Here is a 17,601-nt window from a genome sequence, read left to right on the forward strand (position 1 = left end):
TACAGTCACATATTTTGAAACAAAATAGAAGCCATATAAGAATCTAATATTGTGTATCTCTAAATCTTCGGATCATGTCCGAAAGTCTGTGCCAACCTCTGCACACATATAATCTGACATAATCAAAACATCTTCCTTCAAACATTTATATTTTTTAAAATGTATTATTTTTCCAACATTTAATTATTTCCCTTTCCTTACAAAATACATGTATTTCAGCTGTGATCTCTCAGAAGATATGAATGGAAGATAAATGGAATTCCAACATGCCCTCTACCCAACATGTGCATCACCTCTACTCTCTCTTATGTTCTTTATAGTTTTTAGTTTTATTTCATGTGTATGGGTGTTTTGCCTGCATGTGTGCATGCAGGCCAGAAAAGGGTATCAGGTCTCTTGGGTCTGAAGTTACAGGTGGTTGTGAGCTGCCAGAAAGCTTCTGGGACTAGAACCCAGGTCCTCTGGAAGAGCAGCCAGTGCTCTGAACTGCTGAGCCATCCCTCCAGCCCTCTCACATGTCCTTTAAGACTCGCTTGACACCCAAATCTTAATTGGTATCACTTTTTTTCTATAACCACCTTACAAAATAAATTTAAGAAAAAAATGTAGAAAAAAGTTTTGGAACACAGTTCCTGGTAAACCTAGGCCTTCTTCTGATATGTATATAAGCTGGTCAAGCTCATTCAACACTCCCTATTCCTAACCCCAAAACAACACCTTTACCCAGTTTCTCACTTTTGTTTTTTTATTTGCTAGCAACTTGTTCAGTACCCACAGTCTACTGGTAAAAAAACCATCCTCCTGAAAAGATAATGAGACTCTTAGACATATGTATCAGCAATTCACAGTCATTTGTTTTAATGTAAGAAAAAGTAATGTTGATTATCACAAACCATACATCATACAAAATTACTTTTGCCAGGCTGTTGGATATAACACATGACTTTCCCAGAGGAGAAAAACAACCCTCCCTCTAATTATGTTTTGCCTGGGGAAAAACAGAAATTAATTTATATGTGCTAAAACATATTTTAACTTTAAAAAGTAGAGGTGGCCTAGAAACATAAAAAATCCAATCACTGACTCAATAAGCATTTATTAAATACCAAATATTTGCCAGGCACTATGTCAGCATTGTGGTTTTAGAATTGAAAGCCTGTTCTCTACCCTTCTGAAGTCTCACCAATGTGAATTACAAGTGAGAACTAATACATAGAGAATCAGGGGGAAAACAGCTACACACAATGAGATATCATTACACACAAGAATAGCTAGCACAGAATGCAAACACATGCTACAACATGGGTGATGCCCAAGAACATTATGCTAAGTGAAAGGAGCCAGCTGCAAGAGACCACACATTTTATAATTCCATTTATAAGAAATGTCTAGAATACCAAGCAGATTAGTGGTTTCCAGGGGAAGGAGGAGGGTGAGAATGGAGAATGACTGCTAATGAGTAGAGGGTTCCTTTTGGGAATGTGAAAAATGTAAAAACACAAAGTAGTTATGGACACACAATTATGTGCATATACTAAAATTCATTTAACTATATACTTTATATAGGTGATGTGTGAATTTCAATAAAGCTGTCAAAACACACATAGAATCAACATTCTAGTTATGTAAATAACCAATTAGAATAAGAAATTCATTATTTGCAAAAAAGTAGATTGAAAGTTACATAGGCTATAAAAATAAAACTCTCAAAATTACTAAAATGCACAAGAAAGAACACATGGGGGAAATGACACTATCAGGAAGACTCAACTTCAGAAAGGCATTGGTCCTCCTAAATACTTGACCAATTTAATGTGATCCCAATGGAAGGGTTTACTTTTTCCTGGAATCAAGTCATGTTGATTCTAAAGTTTTAATGGAAAAACACACATAGAAAGGAGCCAGGGATACTCTGAAGAGGAAGCACAATAAAAGAGAACGAGTCTTTCCAGACATTGAAAACCACAGGCTTCAGTAATCACCAGCCAGTGAAACAGAGTCCAAAAGCAGAACCCCAAACTTACAGAGTATGTTATGACATTAGAATACCATGGCAAAAAAATACCAACTTTTAAACAATGGTGTTGGGACAACTGAGTACTGGGAAAACGTAAAGCCACATTCAAACCTCAGGACATATACTATTCTAGTTTAAAAACCAAGTAAACCATCGGGTGGTGGTGGTGCACGCCTTTAATCCCAGCACTCGGGAGGCAGAGCCAGGCGGATCTCTGTGAGTTCAAGGCCAGCCTGGTCTACAGAGCGAGATCCAGGACAGGCACCAAAACTACACAGAGAAACTCTGTCTCAAAAAAGCCAAAATAAATAAATAAACAAACAAATAAATAAATACAGCAACATAAAAATGGAAAAAAATCAGATTTCAATAATACACAAAGGGAACTTAAAACAAAACACAGGAAAAAGTCTAACTCTAACTCAAAATACAAAAGCCATTTTTAAAGATATAAACTCGATTACATTAAATTAAAGAGATTTCCATCATGACCAACTAGGAAAAAAATTTTTACAACTCACTTCAAAGACAATATAAAGAACTATTAGAAATAAAGAAGAGAAGATCAACAAAATATTGAGAAAATGTGTAAAGTTCAGAACACAGTTTGCATAAAACAAATGCATAAAATAAAATAAAATGCCAGTTAAATATATGAAAACATAATCTTATTTATGATAAAAGAAATATAAATTGAAACTAAATTGAAATGTTATGTCTCACTACCAAGAAAGCTCCTAAAGTTTAATATCAGACAGTGTGGGCGACATCTTAGGGAAATAAGTCCTTCAATGTATTGCTTGTAAGAGTGGAATATAGTACAACCCTGTCATTGTCAATTGTGGGTCTTTTCAAAGCAAAACTGCAAAACCAGCTCTGGTGCATTCCAGTCAACTTGAATCTAACAGAACCTTGTGCATAGGCAATTAGAGAATAAAGAAATAAGCGCATCCCTCTACAAGAGACTCACCCTACTCACTGAGCACTGACAGGTGCAAGGGTCTACCAGCAATTGCTGTGGAGGAGTCTGCAATAGGAGACTACACAGGCCTAAGGGATTACAAACAAGTTCACAACCAGACACAGAACAACATCCTACAGTGGATGCTGACTTCAGTGTATCAGATTCAAAAGACAGTTTAACTATGGAAATACAGTATGAACAAACTATTACATAAAATAAGCTTCACTGAAATATAAAGTTAGCAGAAAAAACTCAGATTTTGAAATAATTAACATTATTTTATCTTAAAAAAATCACATTCTATTTATAGAGACTGTGGAAATATCTAGAAAGCATGAGATTTAAAAAGCATGACAGAACCTGTGGCAGCAGGGTGGGAACATGTGTTGTATATGCTTGCTTGTTTTCTAAGTTCTACACTGCACAATGTCTTAAAGGAGTTAAATAAAGCTTCAAGATTCCCACTAACCTACAAAAACCCACCTGAAAAGTGATTCTCTTCCTGGTTGCATGTAGGATTCTTGGAATAATTTAGAATAATCTCCACATTGGAACATCATTGCTTAGCTCATTCTCTGGCAAATGAAAGATTTCCTTCCTAGATGGTATGATTTCAATAAAAAATAAAACATCTACCAGTTGAAGTCTAAGAAGGATAAAACGGGAGCCAAGTCATTTTTCACAAGGCCTGCTGAAATGCCTTCACAAGCACACTTCACCTCCACTTCCCCACCCGAAAACCTTACCAGTGAAGTCCCCAAGGCTGCCAGGGGAAGGAGACTAACAGACTCAGGATTCTGTGCTGTGAATTCATCTACTCACCACAACTCACTTGCAACTCCAAAATCAAGACTCAGTGCACTTTCTCTCCTTCCCATGCAAGAGCAGAACAGCAGGGAGGTCGTGCTGCTCTTCTATGTGTGCCTAGCTGAAGCTCAGCAGTGTGATGCCCTGACTTCTTATTCCGGCTCTTACATCAACAACTGTCCTAAATACCATATACTTGATGCTGTTTTTGTCTTTTGTGTGTGTGTGTGTGTGTGTGTGTGTGTGTGTGTGTGTGTGTGTGTGTGTGTATGTGTTTTAATTTAGTAATTTTGCTGTTTAAAATGGCTGAGGTTCTAAGCACTGTGTTGAGATGCTCATATGAGCTCCAAGATAAAAGAAGCTGTGGTATTCCTTATGAGAAAAAAACAAGTATTTGATTTGGGCTCATTTGGGCTTGAGTGATAGGATTGTTGGCTGTGAGTTCAATGTTAGTCAACAGCAAGATGCTCAGCGGATAAAACACTTGTCACTAACCCTGGTAACCTGAGCTCAATCCCTGTAAACCATGGAAAGGTGGAAAAAGAGAACCAACTCCATGAAGCTGTCCTCTGATCTCCACACATGAGCCATGGCATGCACATACACACATATATATGCATTCCTCCTCCTTACTCCCTCTTACACACACACACACACACACACACACACACACACACACACACACACACAAATAAAGTTAAAATTAGGTTGTCTGTAAGCAGAAACATATAAAAAACATTGTTATACAAATTTATGTAATATCAGAACACATAATATGTACCAACATCCAACATCATTACACCAATGTTACTGATGCCAAGTAATGATCAATTGGAAATATGACCAAAAACTCTCAGGAAATTAGTCCTATATTTTCCTTATCAATAATGGCTCACTGTTCACTAATTCAGGGTTCAAAGAACATAACTACAGCTAAGAATAAGAATGTCTACACTCGGGAAGAAAAAAAAATCAATAAAAAGTAGTGATGGGTTAACTATGAAGTAAACAAAGGCATGGATGACTCCAGCGTTTCTGAAGTAAAGTACTGTGGGGAAACAAAGCATGGAACTGGAGTGTATTTCACGGGGTGACCAAGATTTTTTTCTTTAGATGTGTTAAAGTTGAGATGCCTATGAGATCTCTACATAGAGATGTCAAGTAAACTGTTGGCTTCATGACTCCAGAACTCAAAAAAAAGTCCAAGTGATGATGGGACTTTGAGAGTCACTGAAGTAATATTCAAAGTCTGGGACTGACATGTCACTCAAGGGGAAAAGAATTAGAGAGCAGGGTCCAGGCCCAAGTGCATGAAGGCACTCCTTTACTTCCGCAATAAATAGAGGAGATCATTTAAATTTTATCTAGGTAGTTTGATTTGTTTAGTCTGAAAACACTTTGAGAAAGGAGTTAATCTAATGGTATATATCTAAAACATGACATATGTTCAAATCCCTTGACCTAGTAAACATAATTTGGAGAACAGATCTTAAAATTCAGGCAAACTTTAATGTTACAGAGAATTATCCTGAGGAATAATTCATGATGGCAAAGCCAGAAATAATCTTAACATTTGGGGAATGTTTACTCTGACAATATTAATGATATTTCCTATGATTTCATCTATAGATTCTAATCTTAGAAATTTCAGCCTTTCTAGGGATTTAATAAGTGTCCACTTTTATTTCCTTCAAGCTTAAAACAACAAAACAAGACAAAAAACCAAACTAGATTATTCACTTTCATTCACTACAGCACAGGCTACTTCAGGGCAGAGTTGTATCGTCAGGCCCAATGCTGTCCACTGGGCACCTAGAACATGGCATGCTGAGTGTGCTTAGCTGACTTCCGTTGAATCTCATGCTTTAATCACCTAAGATTTCTAAGACTATGTTGTCAAATGATACAACTTGTCAATCTGGACCACTCCATTGTCTAATAAGTTTCTCTCCTCACTTTGAGGTTCCTTCTCCATCAACACAAGCCTGTAATTCCATCACTTGGAAGGCTAAAGCAGGAGGACCTTGAGATCTAGGCCAGCCTTTGTTACGCAGAGAGTATGAGGCCAGTATAGGCTACATAGAGAGAGGATGTTTCAAACAAAAACAAAGGCATGCTAAACTTGAAGTGAGTGGTATGGTTTGTTTTTGCACTGGGTTAACTAATCCCACTCAGGCCTGACTTCTATGCCCACCACCTTATCTTTCAAGGAAAGCAACATAAACCTGCTTCTGCAATTTTAAAATACTCAAGACTTTGGCTGAAACAAAAGTCATTTATATCTGGAGAAGAATCAACATATTTACAAATTCCACTTCATTATTATCTACAGGGTTGGGAAGTCTCCACTACACAGTCACAACTTGATGATAAAAGGTACCAGTTGGATCTGTCTGCTTGGGAGTGACCCTACCCTGCACGGTGGGCTGCCTCTTCTTCCTATGTTGTCTGGACAGCATACTAATAGTCCAGTCAACCCTGAAGAAATGCCATGGGGATGCAGTGAGGCCTCAAATGCAACAGGCAACCTCACGGGCTTGGTGAGTCTTTTCAAAACTTATCTCCTTGCTCAAAGTAGGCTCATGGCTTGGCCTCTCCATACTACAGCCCTCTTCCACGCCAGCTACTCCACCTTGCTTTACCATCACCACCTCATCTGGCCTGGGTGATGAAGAACATTTATGTTAGGGAAATTAACAATCTAGCACCAATGGTCTTAGCTTAGTTATTTCTTTCTAAGAAAGATTCTAGATCCTTACTGTGTGTTGTCTGGGCCATTCTAACAATGCTGTGAGAAGGAAGGCAGCCTGCATGTCAAGACAAGAGCAGGCTGGTGTCAGGTGGACTCAGGCTTAAACTCTGGCTCTACTATGACTGATCAGAAGGCTTTGAATACATTATTAAATATTGCTAAGCTTCAATTTCCCCTTCCATAAATGGAGAAAATAACAGAGCTCTTAAATGTTAGCTAATAATAATATGTTACTGTGTGAATGATGACTGCCCAGTCTGTTCCAGGGTTCCAGGGCCAAACTGTACCACTGCAGACTTGCTGGCTGTGGAAGGCCCAGAAGAAGTAACTCCTGCACTTGCTGACCTGCCAGAGGAGACGGGAAGGTGTGTGAGAGGACAGAGACAGCCCCTGCACATTCCTGAGCTTCTCCTGGCCACCAAGGCAGCAGGCTGCCAGTTGTGCTAATGTCAGGTCTCTCCCCCAAACATCTAAGAAAGGCTTCATCAAAATAGCTATCTGATTTTAAATGTGGACCAATTCTTCATTAAGAATGCATTTCTCCAAAACAATGACTTTCCACTGGAAATGTAACTGGGGCCTATCACAGACTTCACAAGTTAGAAACTCTAGGGGCAGGATCACATGTTTTAACAAGCCCTCTAGGAGACTGATGGTCCTCCAAAATAGCGCCCCACTCAGATATACTTCAGAGAGTTCCCTGACATCCCTTAGACCCTCCCACCTACTAGGATAACAAGGCACAAACATGCCCAAGATGCAGAGAGTCAGAAGAATAAATAGGTAGGCAGAGGGGCCCTGTGGGTAGATAATAAGCAGTTAAAGTGTAGAGGAGAGATGCCGTCAAGGAAGGGAGGCCCCAGGTGCCAGGGGCCAAAACTTAAACAACAGAGTGGCTGTTGTTGATTTACTAGGTTTCCCTGGTGGGAGGAGCAAGCTTAGCAAGTCATAGGACATGGGTCAGTTTCATGGCTCCTGTGCTTCACAAAGCAACCGCAAGTACAGCAGGAGAGAAGGAGGAACAGAACAGGAGATGATACAATCAACAGCTGTCATTTGTACAACAAGAAAATATTTCAGATAGTCTTTGTTTCTCAAGTATTTGAAACACAAGGTAAGCCCCTACTAGCAACGTAGCTCCCTACTTGTCCCCTTTAGGCAAGACTCAGAGAGCCTAGCCACCCCACTCCATGACTGAGGAGTCCCCAGAGTCAAGGTGTGTGCCCACCATAGGCTGAGCATCTGCTGTCTCCCACATCCCCAGGGCTTCAGGGCTCCCTGTCCATAGGTCTCAAGCCTTTCCGGAGCCTGTGGGTATGTACTCAGAGACCTGACAGGCATCCTTGGGACACCTCCGGTCCCAAGAGGAGGTAGGCTGGTTGCAGTTTGGACCCACCAACCAGAAAGACAGAGTGGGCTCTTGTGATGCCCTCTTGCCCCAGGATCTATGTCAGAGCAAGCCCGCCCTTAGTTTGTGCTCTCATCAGAGTTAAAGTCCGTGTCCAGAAGTCACTCAGCAGGATGGAAATTCTTCCAAGTCAGGTCAAAACCAACACCAGTGCAAGAGGACTCACAGGATCCCATGTGGGGTCGTGTTGTTCCCGAAAGCAGTAGCAAATCTCAAGTTCGTGGTCCTGTCAAAGGGCAAGAATGACCCAAAACTGAACCTTAGGAAGGCAAAATTGTTTTAAAAGCTGCTTAAGGCTGAAAAGTGCTTTGAGGTTCTGTGAAACTAATCATGGTTGTACTGGTCCTTTGCCTGTGATTTTCTGTTGTTAATATGTAGCACATAGTGACAAACTGCAAACTTGTTCATGGAAACATAAGGAATGAGTTCCTAACAGAAAACTGAAAATACTAGCACTGAGGGCACTGTGGCTTTGCTCTCCTAGGGAAAAGAAAAACACACCCTTTAGATGCTGGCCTCTGTGTAATACTGCAGGTTTCCAGGCACCCCAGAGACCAGAAGTCAGTAGCTCACCCATAGCCTGGGAACAACAGGATGTGGCTCTGATGAATCCTAGGAACCTAGCTAGACACTGAAACTATGCCTAACAGTATAGTCCAGTGAAGCTGTCCTCAGCATTCTAGGCTGTTGTGGGCTTTTCTGCACACTGCCATAACTCCACCCCACCCCTACCCTGGCCTCCCTAGTAAGCATCTACAGCCTCTTCATTGATCTGAACTTTAGGATCCTCATGTGTCAGAGTTGGAATACTAACTCATGAAGACCCTAACAGGTTGTACGATGGTCCAAGAAGGCCATGCACAATGTAAGGAACCTACAAAAACAGATTCTTAAAAGAATAGAAAAAATGTTTTGCCCAAGTCAGCTAGTCTCCCTGATCTTAGATCACTGTCAGAGGTACAGGAAGGAAGCAAAATAGAACAAAAACTTCTTGAACCTCTGGGCCACACAGCACTGACAGATACTCTCTCTGAATATACTCCTAGGCAACCCAGATGCCAGCCCCAACTCCAGAGTACTCATGCTTCCTTCCACAGTACCCAGCCCCCTGCAAGCTCTCCCAAGTTCCCTCCCTCCTCCTATTACGTCCAGGCCACTAAAAATTACCTGGTTCAAGTATCATTTTGATACCAGTCCCCTTCTCCACACCATAAAAAGTCTCTTGAATTGGAACCCTTTTTAAACCTTTGACAGCTGATCCAAAACACTTACTGTCCTCATCTGCTGGTCTATTTTGTGCTTACCACTCCAGCCAAGCAAAAATTACTTTGCAAATGAATCCCATTATACACTCTGCTCATTCACCTTGTTAAGCCAGCACAAGAGCTTTGGCTGTTTCTGTTGTCTTTATAAAGGACTACTTCATTTACCCAACTTCCCTTGAAATAGGCTGAGCCACGAAATTGATCTACATAAATTAATTTTCCTCTCTACCAGAAACTTAACCCTTTATGTGGTCTTAAATCCTTTTCAGAGTAAGTCATGGTATAATCAAATGAAACTTTATTTTGACCATTTTCCTTTCTGTAATACATTAGAAAGCCTCCCCATCTCAGTAAGCAGAACATAATGAATATCGATTAATCTTTTCCTTATGGTGCAGGTCATACTTAATGAGTAACAGTAATCATTCCAGCCTGTGGCTGCAGATATAAATGATCCACACTGAAGCTGACTACATGTGTGCATTCTTATATGTACTTTCACTCTTTCCCTGTCACAAGATTCTCTGAAACTGCCTTCCCATCTGAAGTCCCTGCTATCAGTGTGGACTTTAATGACTGGATACAGGTACATAGAATGTGGAGGGTAAACTCACTGTCTTTCTTCAGAATCCCAGGAATTTGTAACTTCTTTATTTGGTGTGTGTGTGTGTGTGTGTGTGTGTGTGTGTGTGTGTGTGTGTGTTTCCACACCTAGCAACAAAACAGTTCTCCAAATCTTTATAATGTGATTTTTACAGGCTGCAGGTACAAAGACCACAAAAAATGGACTTTAATAGATGGATGCCAAAGTTCTACACAGAACTAGCCTGATGGATTTGACAAAGCCTTGGAAAAGTCACTTTATAATTGAAGAATAATTCACAGTTGAATAAGGAAATATTGGTATGGAAGGAAATGCCCAATTTTCACAAATAAGCCTTTTAAATAAAGATGTGCTATGTTAACTGTATAGAGATGTGCTTTTTTCCAGCCCACATTAGGAAGTGCTTTCTCACTGCAGATGGACAGAAGCACCAGGGAATGAGGGTGCCCTTGTTCTATTATGTATTAGATGGCATTCTTTTTGTGACAGAGGTTTTTATAATGTCTACACATTAGCACACAGAAAAGAGTCGATCAGTCTTAATTCTCTTTAAACATGGCACTTAATTGATCAGAATGTACTACAGCAAAAGCAGTTAGGCAAGAATTGTTAAACCAGAATACTACCTAAATCACTACAAATCTGTTTGGTAACATGTTCACAAATAAATGACACCACAAAGCTAATTTTCAGTTGTGAAGTTTGGATAATTTTTTTTGTTTGTTTTGGTAATAATTTCCTTTGCTTTTTTAAGAGCAAAGTCGTCCATCCGAAAATGACCCAGTGGCAATGAGACTGTCCATTATATCTTTGTTCTTTCTACTGGCTCTAGACTGTCAAGAGGGAGGCTACTCTCTGGAAGCTGGCCTTGTAACCACTCTCATAAACACCTGGCTCACTGACTGGTAAAACAGGTATGGCTTTTGCTGACTCAGAATCCATAAAGAATTTGACAAACTGTCCTTTCTAACCCTGGCGAACTAATATTACACTGAATCATAAAGACACTGTGCACTCTTTTCTTCAGTCAAGAACAGGTCAAGTTAGTGATACTTTATGTGCTCTGCAATCTGTCTGTTCTGCAGCAGATAGTTAAGAAAGACCCTAAGAGCTGGAAATAGGCAGGTGAAATTCAAAGAAGTGTGTACAGTCGAGCAGAAGATGGCAGCTTGGCTGGGAGGCAGGCATGGTAGCATATATCTTTAATTCCAGTGCTCTGGAGGCAAAGGCAAGTGGATCTCTGAGAGTTTTAAGCTAACCTGGTCTACTTATTGCATTCCAGGCCAGCCAGGGCTATATAGTGAGACCCTATCTAAGAAAAAAAAGGAATACTGAAGACCCAAGTGAGTACTAGGGCTGCTGTAAAGTGTTGCTTAGATGACATTAAAAAGAACAGTCAATGCTACAGATGTTTATAAAGTTCCTACTAGGGTTAAGGAACTATACAACTATAAGGGGAGACACAAAGGTTCTTGCCCTCCAGGACTTCCCCAGGAAGCAAGAACCCTAAAGTCCCTTTTCATACTAATTAGAATATTCTTAAAGAATTGCATTCAGATTTGATTACCACCATTTTTCTTAGTGGAGAAAAACTAGAGCATTCACAACAGAGAAGAGATGTTTCAGGGAAAGTAAAGAGTACAGTTATTATCTTCAAGTATATGAAAGGCTTTAGAGAAAAAAATGAAAGCAGATGAGATTTCTAGTCGGCCTGGGGATCTCTGGAACATCAGATTCATGGAATATTAGAACTAGTTAATGAAGGAGTTGCTAATGCTCTTTCCGACCTCAGCTACCACTGAGAGGAAGATTTCAAGTTGGGGATCGGTCCTTGCTAACGGCAAAGGTTACCTTTCATTCTTAGGGCTGCCTTCCCAGAAACACAGCTGCAGCCCCTCAAAGTCTGTCATTTTTCACGTAGCACAAAAGCGCTGCTATGAAAGAGCCATTCTCTACCTGAAACCATCAGAAGCTTGATGGGAATAGAGACTGGAAAGGTCACATAAGAGAAGGGGGGGGTCCTTCCTCCGTGGCCATAGGGGAATAGAAAGAACACCACCTAACACATGATCAGACAAGGGCATATTCCCTACCCCTGACCCAGGTGATTCTGCTGAAGGCAGAGAGGCAGCTATCAAATTCTCAGAGGCTCCTGCTCCAGGGCTCTATATTCCCCTACGTAAGAGTACAGGCAGGCTTTTCCCAGAAAGATCTGCTCCCGGGAAAGAGCTGCCGAAAGCTGCTGTGTGACTGCTCCATCTATGTCCTGCCAGTGAGTACCCACATGACTATCTGGAATACAAGTGAGACAGTGAAGCCAGGAATGAATTCTCCAACAGGCGCACATGGATGGGGCACAACACAGCCTTCAACTCTAAATGTAGAAAACAAAAAGTACCCCAGCAGCGGGAGCACTTGAGAACTGTATCTGCATTGATGAGGAAACACAATAAAAGTTAAATAGCATCCTATGCAAGAGAGATGCTAATATTCAAGAAATTTCTAAGGAAATCTAATGAGAAGCTTTGAAATTCATACATAATTCTTTTAGTTCAACTAAAGAAAACATTTCAACATAAAAGGGAAGTTGGAGATCTTCCCTTTACACCATAAGTATGTAAGAACTGTCACACATAAAAATAAAACAAACAAACAAACAACCATTGCATCTGGGTCAGACACACTCCCCAGTGAGTTTGTATACATTTAAATATTTTGACTTTCACTTCCTCTATTCCTGAACTCCCAGAGGTCAGAGGCCAAGTCTTTGTCATTTCTCCAAACACTGAACCTGCCACGAGGGCCCAGGACACAGCAGAGCCTTTGTAAATGTTTGCTCAATGAATGCATGAAAGATGCACCCTGGTCTGCAGAATGAGGGAACAAACAGGGAGTTCAGCATGTAGAGAGTGCAGAACGTACATGAGCCAAATCACAGTCTAAGTCATAATCACCATCACCAACCCCCAAGATTCTCAATTTCTGTTAAAGAAAAAATAACGATCTTCCTGTACTCTGGGTTTTCAATTTTCTGGGGTTTTTTTCCCCCTCCTTCAACGAGGTATTGTCACATGAAATGGAGCTATTATGAGCTTGGGGCTTTCAAGTTCACACTCTATTAGTGGTTACACAAAGTCTGCTAGTATTATTCTGAATCCAGCCTTTGACTGCAACCCAAAGCGGTTGAATCGTCATACTAAGGCTACCAGAAAGCACTGGCAAAGCATGCATTCAGAGAACAATAAAAAAATGCACAAATGTCCTACCCTCTGATCATCACTACTTTGTTCCGTACAAACCTCAAAGGTAGATCCTTAACACTGATCTCTATGGGAGAAAGGAAGGAAGAAAGAAAGGAGCATGAAACATAAAATATGAAGAACGTAAGCAGCTATAATTTGCATAAAGCCCCAATTTTCTTTGGTAAGAAAATTCATGTTTAATGCCTAGTGAGGCAGACCCTGGCATGTGGCTGGGTAGGAGCCTTTCCTCTAAGAAGAACCAGTAAGCAACCATAGGGAATTCCTTACCCAGCCTGCCCCCTTATATAGGAGTGAGTGGGTCTTTGCTAAGGGCAAAGGTTACCTTTCATTCTTAGGGCTGCCTTCCCAGGAACACAGCTGCAGCCCCTCAAAGTCTGCCTTAGTATTTGTTTGCACATTTTTAACGTAGCACAAAAGCGCTGCTATGGAAGAGCCATTCTCTACCTGAAACCATCAGAAGCTTGATGGGAATAGAGACTGGAAAGGTCACAGAGGAGTTAAAAAAAAAAAAAAAAAAGGTTCTTTCTTCCATGACTATGGGGGGTTTATTGTGGCTGGTTCCCAAACTGGAAAAGGAATAGCAGGAGATTAATAATTGAAATTGAAATGTTGCTATTACTGGTTTTCTAAACTATTTGTAGGTTACACTTTCCCTGGGGTTGTCATGCCTATGAGCAACTTACTGAGAAAATGCAGGAACTCTACTGAACACCAGGTTCTAATGGCATCCTCACACAATCCAAAAAGGCTAAAAGTTCTGATACCAAGTAAAAGTAAAAGTAAGATACCAAGGTCATAAGTTAGATCCAAACTCTAGTTTCTCTGATTTGAGTGTCCTGCCATCCTGTCCAGTGTCAAGAATAAAACCAATGAGTTTTGCTTCACTGTTCAAATGTAACAACAAGGAAAACAATAGCTATACTTACTAACTTAAAAAATATAAAATATAAACACAGGCAAAGATATTATAGACGATACATTATAAAATTCTTTTGAGGGAAGATGATTCAGCTTGGTGACCAGTGTCTTCGGGTCCATGTGATGAGGTATTTCAGCATGCCAGGGTGTACAAGCCTGACTGTGAAAGGTTCCTTGGTTTCCTCCACACTCATCAACAAGACAACTCAGGCAAGTGAGACATAGTTAACTTGGAATTCAGGTTCCTCTAATTGGGAACCCATAGTTATGGACCCCTGTGGTTGACCTTTGCACTGCATAATGAAAAGGCCTTGGTAAGCAAGTTGATGAAGAAATATAATCACAAGGCAAATGTTTAACCTTCTAAAGAAAATAACCCCCCCCTTTTTTTACAAGAAGTTTAACTTGATCAGTATCAAGTCACTGAAAACTAATGTACTATTTATAAATATATTCCTTAAGAAAACCCTAGAAGACTGATTATACTTTGCCACTTATTAATTTATATTATCAAATATGCTTTGCTTCAAAAGCAGCATGCCTATCTAAATTTCTACATTCCAGCCTTCACTCAGTATTCTAGTCACACTCCATTTGAGAAATTCCAGCTAGAAAGTCTCATGTGTCATTAGACCTCTGAGAAGAATCATGTGGAACTATTGGGAGGCAAAATCCCTCTTCTTGGAGAAGTCTGCAGGAAAAGCCCTGCTCATTTAAGACACAACACACACAGTCCCTGGGTTCTGGTTGAGATATGATAAAAATCAGGTTCACTGAATCCACAAATTGTCACTGCGGGTCAAGGGAGAGGTCACTGTAGTCTTGGACACACACACTGTGAGTGAATATAGGTCCTCAAAGCATAGTCCTTGACTATGGAGGTCATTGATCTGTCTCACAGCATGCCTAACAGTCTCTCTCAGAAAGACCAGGCCTGAGCTTTGGGCTGGGTGATTCTAGGCTGGTAGATAAGCAGTGCTGAGCAGGCCTAGGGAAATAATTATGAAGATGTACAGAGATGCTCCCGTAGAAGAAAAAGCTACAAACAAAAGAACAGTTAAGCGAATCCACAGACAAGATTCAAGAAAACCAGGGTTGAAAGGGTGACAAATTAGGTTGCCTAGGATAGAGGAGGGTTGGAAAATAAAACTGTGAGCTGAGACCCCTGAGATCCACTGTCCTACTGTAACGCCTTACACACCTGTAATTCTTTACCTGACATAAACACTAAAAGAACAAAGTCATAGGACCAACCATACTAGGCCTTACTTAGCCCCAGGGGGGGTAGCCTACATTTCTCATGGGTTCCAAATGAAATCAGCATGATAAATGCAGTCCCCAAGGTGGCTTTGTACAAAGTTGATAAAACACACCCCAACCCACCAACCCCAGGCCCCTGAAAGAGGAAAAGCAGCCCTCTATTACAGTTGTGAATGCAAAGCCAAGTTCCTTCTAAACTGCTCACCCCGAGTGTCCAGCAGAGGGAGTCTCAAGGAGGTACTTAATAAAGAGAAAACTGTTTCATTTTAACACTCTAGACAGTGGGAGCTTTGACTGCAGCCCCCTCCCCTAGAACAGATGAACAATGAATGCCCGACATGGGCTCTCCTACGTGTTCACATACCCACTGGCATGTTTCTGTTCTCTGTGGTGGAGTGATCAGAAATTTTGTTTTGTTTTGTGGAACGGTTAAATGGACCTTGTGTTCATCAGAATCAAAGAGGAAAGCCCCTGGAATAACATTTCTCTGTTGCTTTCTAAACAGCCCCTTTGTTTCTAAGTGACTCTGGAAAAAAATATTTACAGTCCATAGGTTATTTACAGCCTCATTATTCAGAGCCGGACTGGTAACTTTATTCCGTGCAGAAACCTAATTCATTTGGAGCCCTGGAACTAATAACAGATTTTCTTTTCAGATAAGTTTTTTTTTTTTTTAAATCAGCCTCTCCTAACAGAGATAAAACTATTAATGAGATCCCTGTTTCACTCGGCCCCACAGTTCCCCGGGTTTATAGGATTACAATCTCCCCTCGCCCCTCCTCTTGGTTCCTGGCAAACCCGTTTCCCTCTCATTTGCGATTTCATCCACAGAATATCTGAACAAAACCGAAAGAAAGCCAGATGGACCCACGCTAAAAGTATGTAAAAGGCTGCTATTTCAATGATTTCACGAGAGAAACATTTTCACGATGAAATAACTGAAAAATCGGGCACACTTTGGTTGAAAAAGCCCCCGCACTACAAGTACACAAAAACACATAAAAGTGTAAAAACTTAGTTGATTCGGGTTTGATTTTTTTCGCTGCAAGCTGACGGAACTGACTGAAGGGAACCGAAAAGAGTGTGCGAGGCAGCTGTATCGCCTTACCTTTTCTTTCTTATGAAGACAGTCAAATGGGAAAAAGCAGCCAACGCCAGGTGAAGGTGCACAGCACAGATCTACCCAGGCCGAGCCAGAAAACCTTCTTCTTTCGCACCCCCCCCCCCAGCCAAACTACATTCTCCCTTCCACACGCTAATTGCGGGGAGATTTTGAGCCCATTTCATTGTTCTGCCTGGGTCTGAAATGGACTTTTCATCTCTACCCTCTCTCACCGCTTGGCCCCTTACAATCGGATTCCACAGCCACCACCACTACCACCACCACCACCACCACCCCCCAAAAAAAATCGGAGGCTCGGAAAGAATAAAGGAGTGTGGGGTGGGAGTGGAGATGTTTGGAGAAGGGAGCAGAGAGGACGGACAAGTAGAAAGGAGATCATTCAAAGGTAATGGGGGAGGATCGCATCACCTTCATTTATCACAAATAAACAGAAAGCAGTCACGGATCCGTCTTTCCCACACGCCGCCCCCATTTCTTTTCTTTGGGCAGCAGCCCACCCGGCACACACCCCCCAGCCGCCTTCTCTGCCCTGGAAATAAGATCCTGCTCCAGGCCGGCTCCGGTCCCGTCCGGGCCCGGGATGGGGGCATCGGGGAGGGTCACGAGCCCCCGCGGCCAGGGCCCAGGGCTGCGGCCGGGGGCTGCCGGGCGAGGGGCCGCGGGCAGAACAAAGCTGCGGGGGCCGCGGCCGGCCGAGCGAGGCGGGGATCGCGGGCCGGACGCCCCTTACCTTCGTACACGGGGGCCATCGGAGCCGGGGTGTCCGCGGTTCATGGCAACGGAGAAGGGAACGCGGCGCGCGAGCTCGGCCCCCTCAGCCTCAGTGGGAATCTGCCATCTTGAGCCTGTGTCTCCGCTCTCGGCTCAGCCCAGGCCGCCAGCGCCCGCATCACCGCCTCACTTGGCCGGCGCCGGGGGAGGGGGCCGGGCGGGCGCGTCGCCGCCACCGCCGCCGCCGCCGCCGTGGCCGCGGCCCGGGCCCTGCGCGGGGGGCTCGGCCGGCCCGGGGCGGCTAAGGCGCCGAGACCGAGGGCCGGGCGGGTCCGCGAGGGCGGGGAGCCGGGGCGGGCTGCGGCGGCCAGGGCCCGGGCCGGAGCTCAGCTCCGCATGGCTGTGAGGCGGGGGCGCCGGCAAAAGTTGCCCGTGAGGAGCAGGGGGAGGGGGCGGGGGCGGGGCGGCGCGGCCGGGCGCGAGCGGGCAGGCGGGCAAGCGCGAGCGAA

General features: G+C 42.5%; 1 protein-coding gene across 6 annotated transcripts in view; it reads right to left on the reverse strand.

Annotated features, from left to right (window-relative positions):
• The window catches only part of Hipk2 (homeodomain interacting protein kinase 2), a 192,575-nt gene extending 175,321 nt beyond the window's left edge, over positions 1-17,254 (reverse strand). For 4 of the 6 annotated variants that reach the window (XM_052720893.1, XM_052720894.1, XM_052720892.1 and 1 more), the window contains exon 1: positions 17,112-17,253. In XM_052720893.1, the coding sequence (XP_052576853.1) occupies positions 17,112-17,130 (19 nt within the window). In that variant the 5' untranslated portion in view covers positions 17,131-17,253. Of the gene's footprint in view, positions 1-17,111 lie in introns of all 6 variants that reach the window. The other 2 variants (XM_052720890.1, XM_052720891.1) reach the window with 1 other exon arrangement.
• Between the last annotated feature and the right edge of the window lie 347 nt (positions 17,255-17,601).

The sequence above is a fragment of the Peromyscus californicus genome, unplaced genomic scaffold, assembly GCF_007827085.1.
Source record: "Peromyscus californicus insignis strain IS unplaced genomic scaffold, ASM782708v3 Scaffold_6__1_contigs__length_162567912, whole genome shotgun sequence".
Classification (NCBI taxonomy): Eukaryota; Metazoa; Chordata; class Mammalia; order Rodentia; family Cricetidae; genus Peromyscus; species Peromyscus californicus.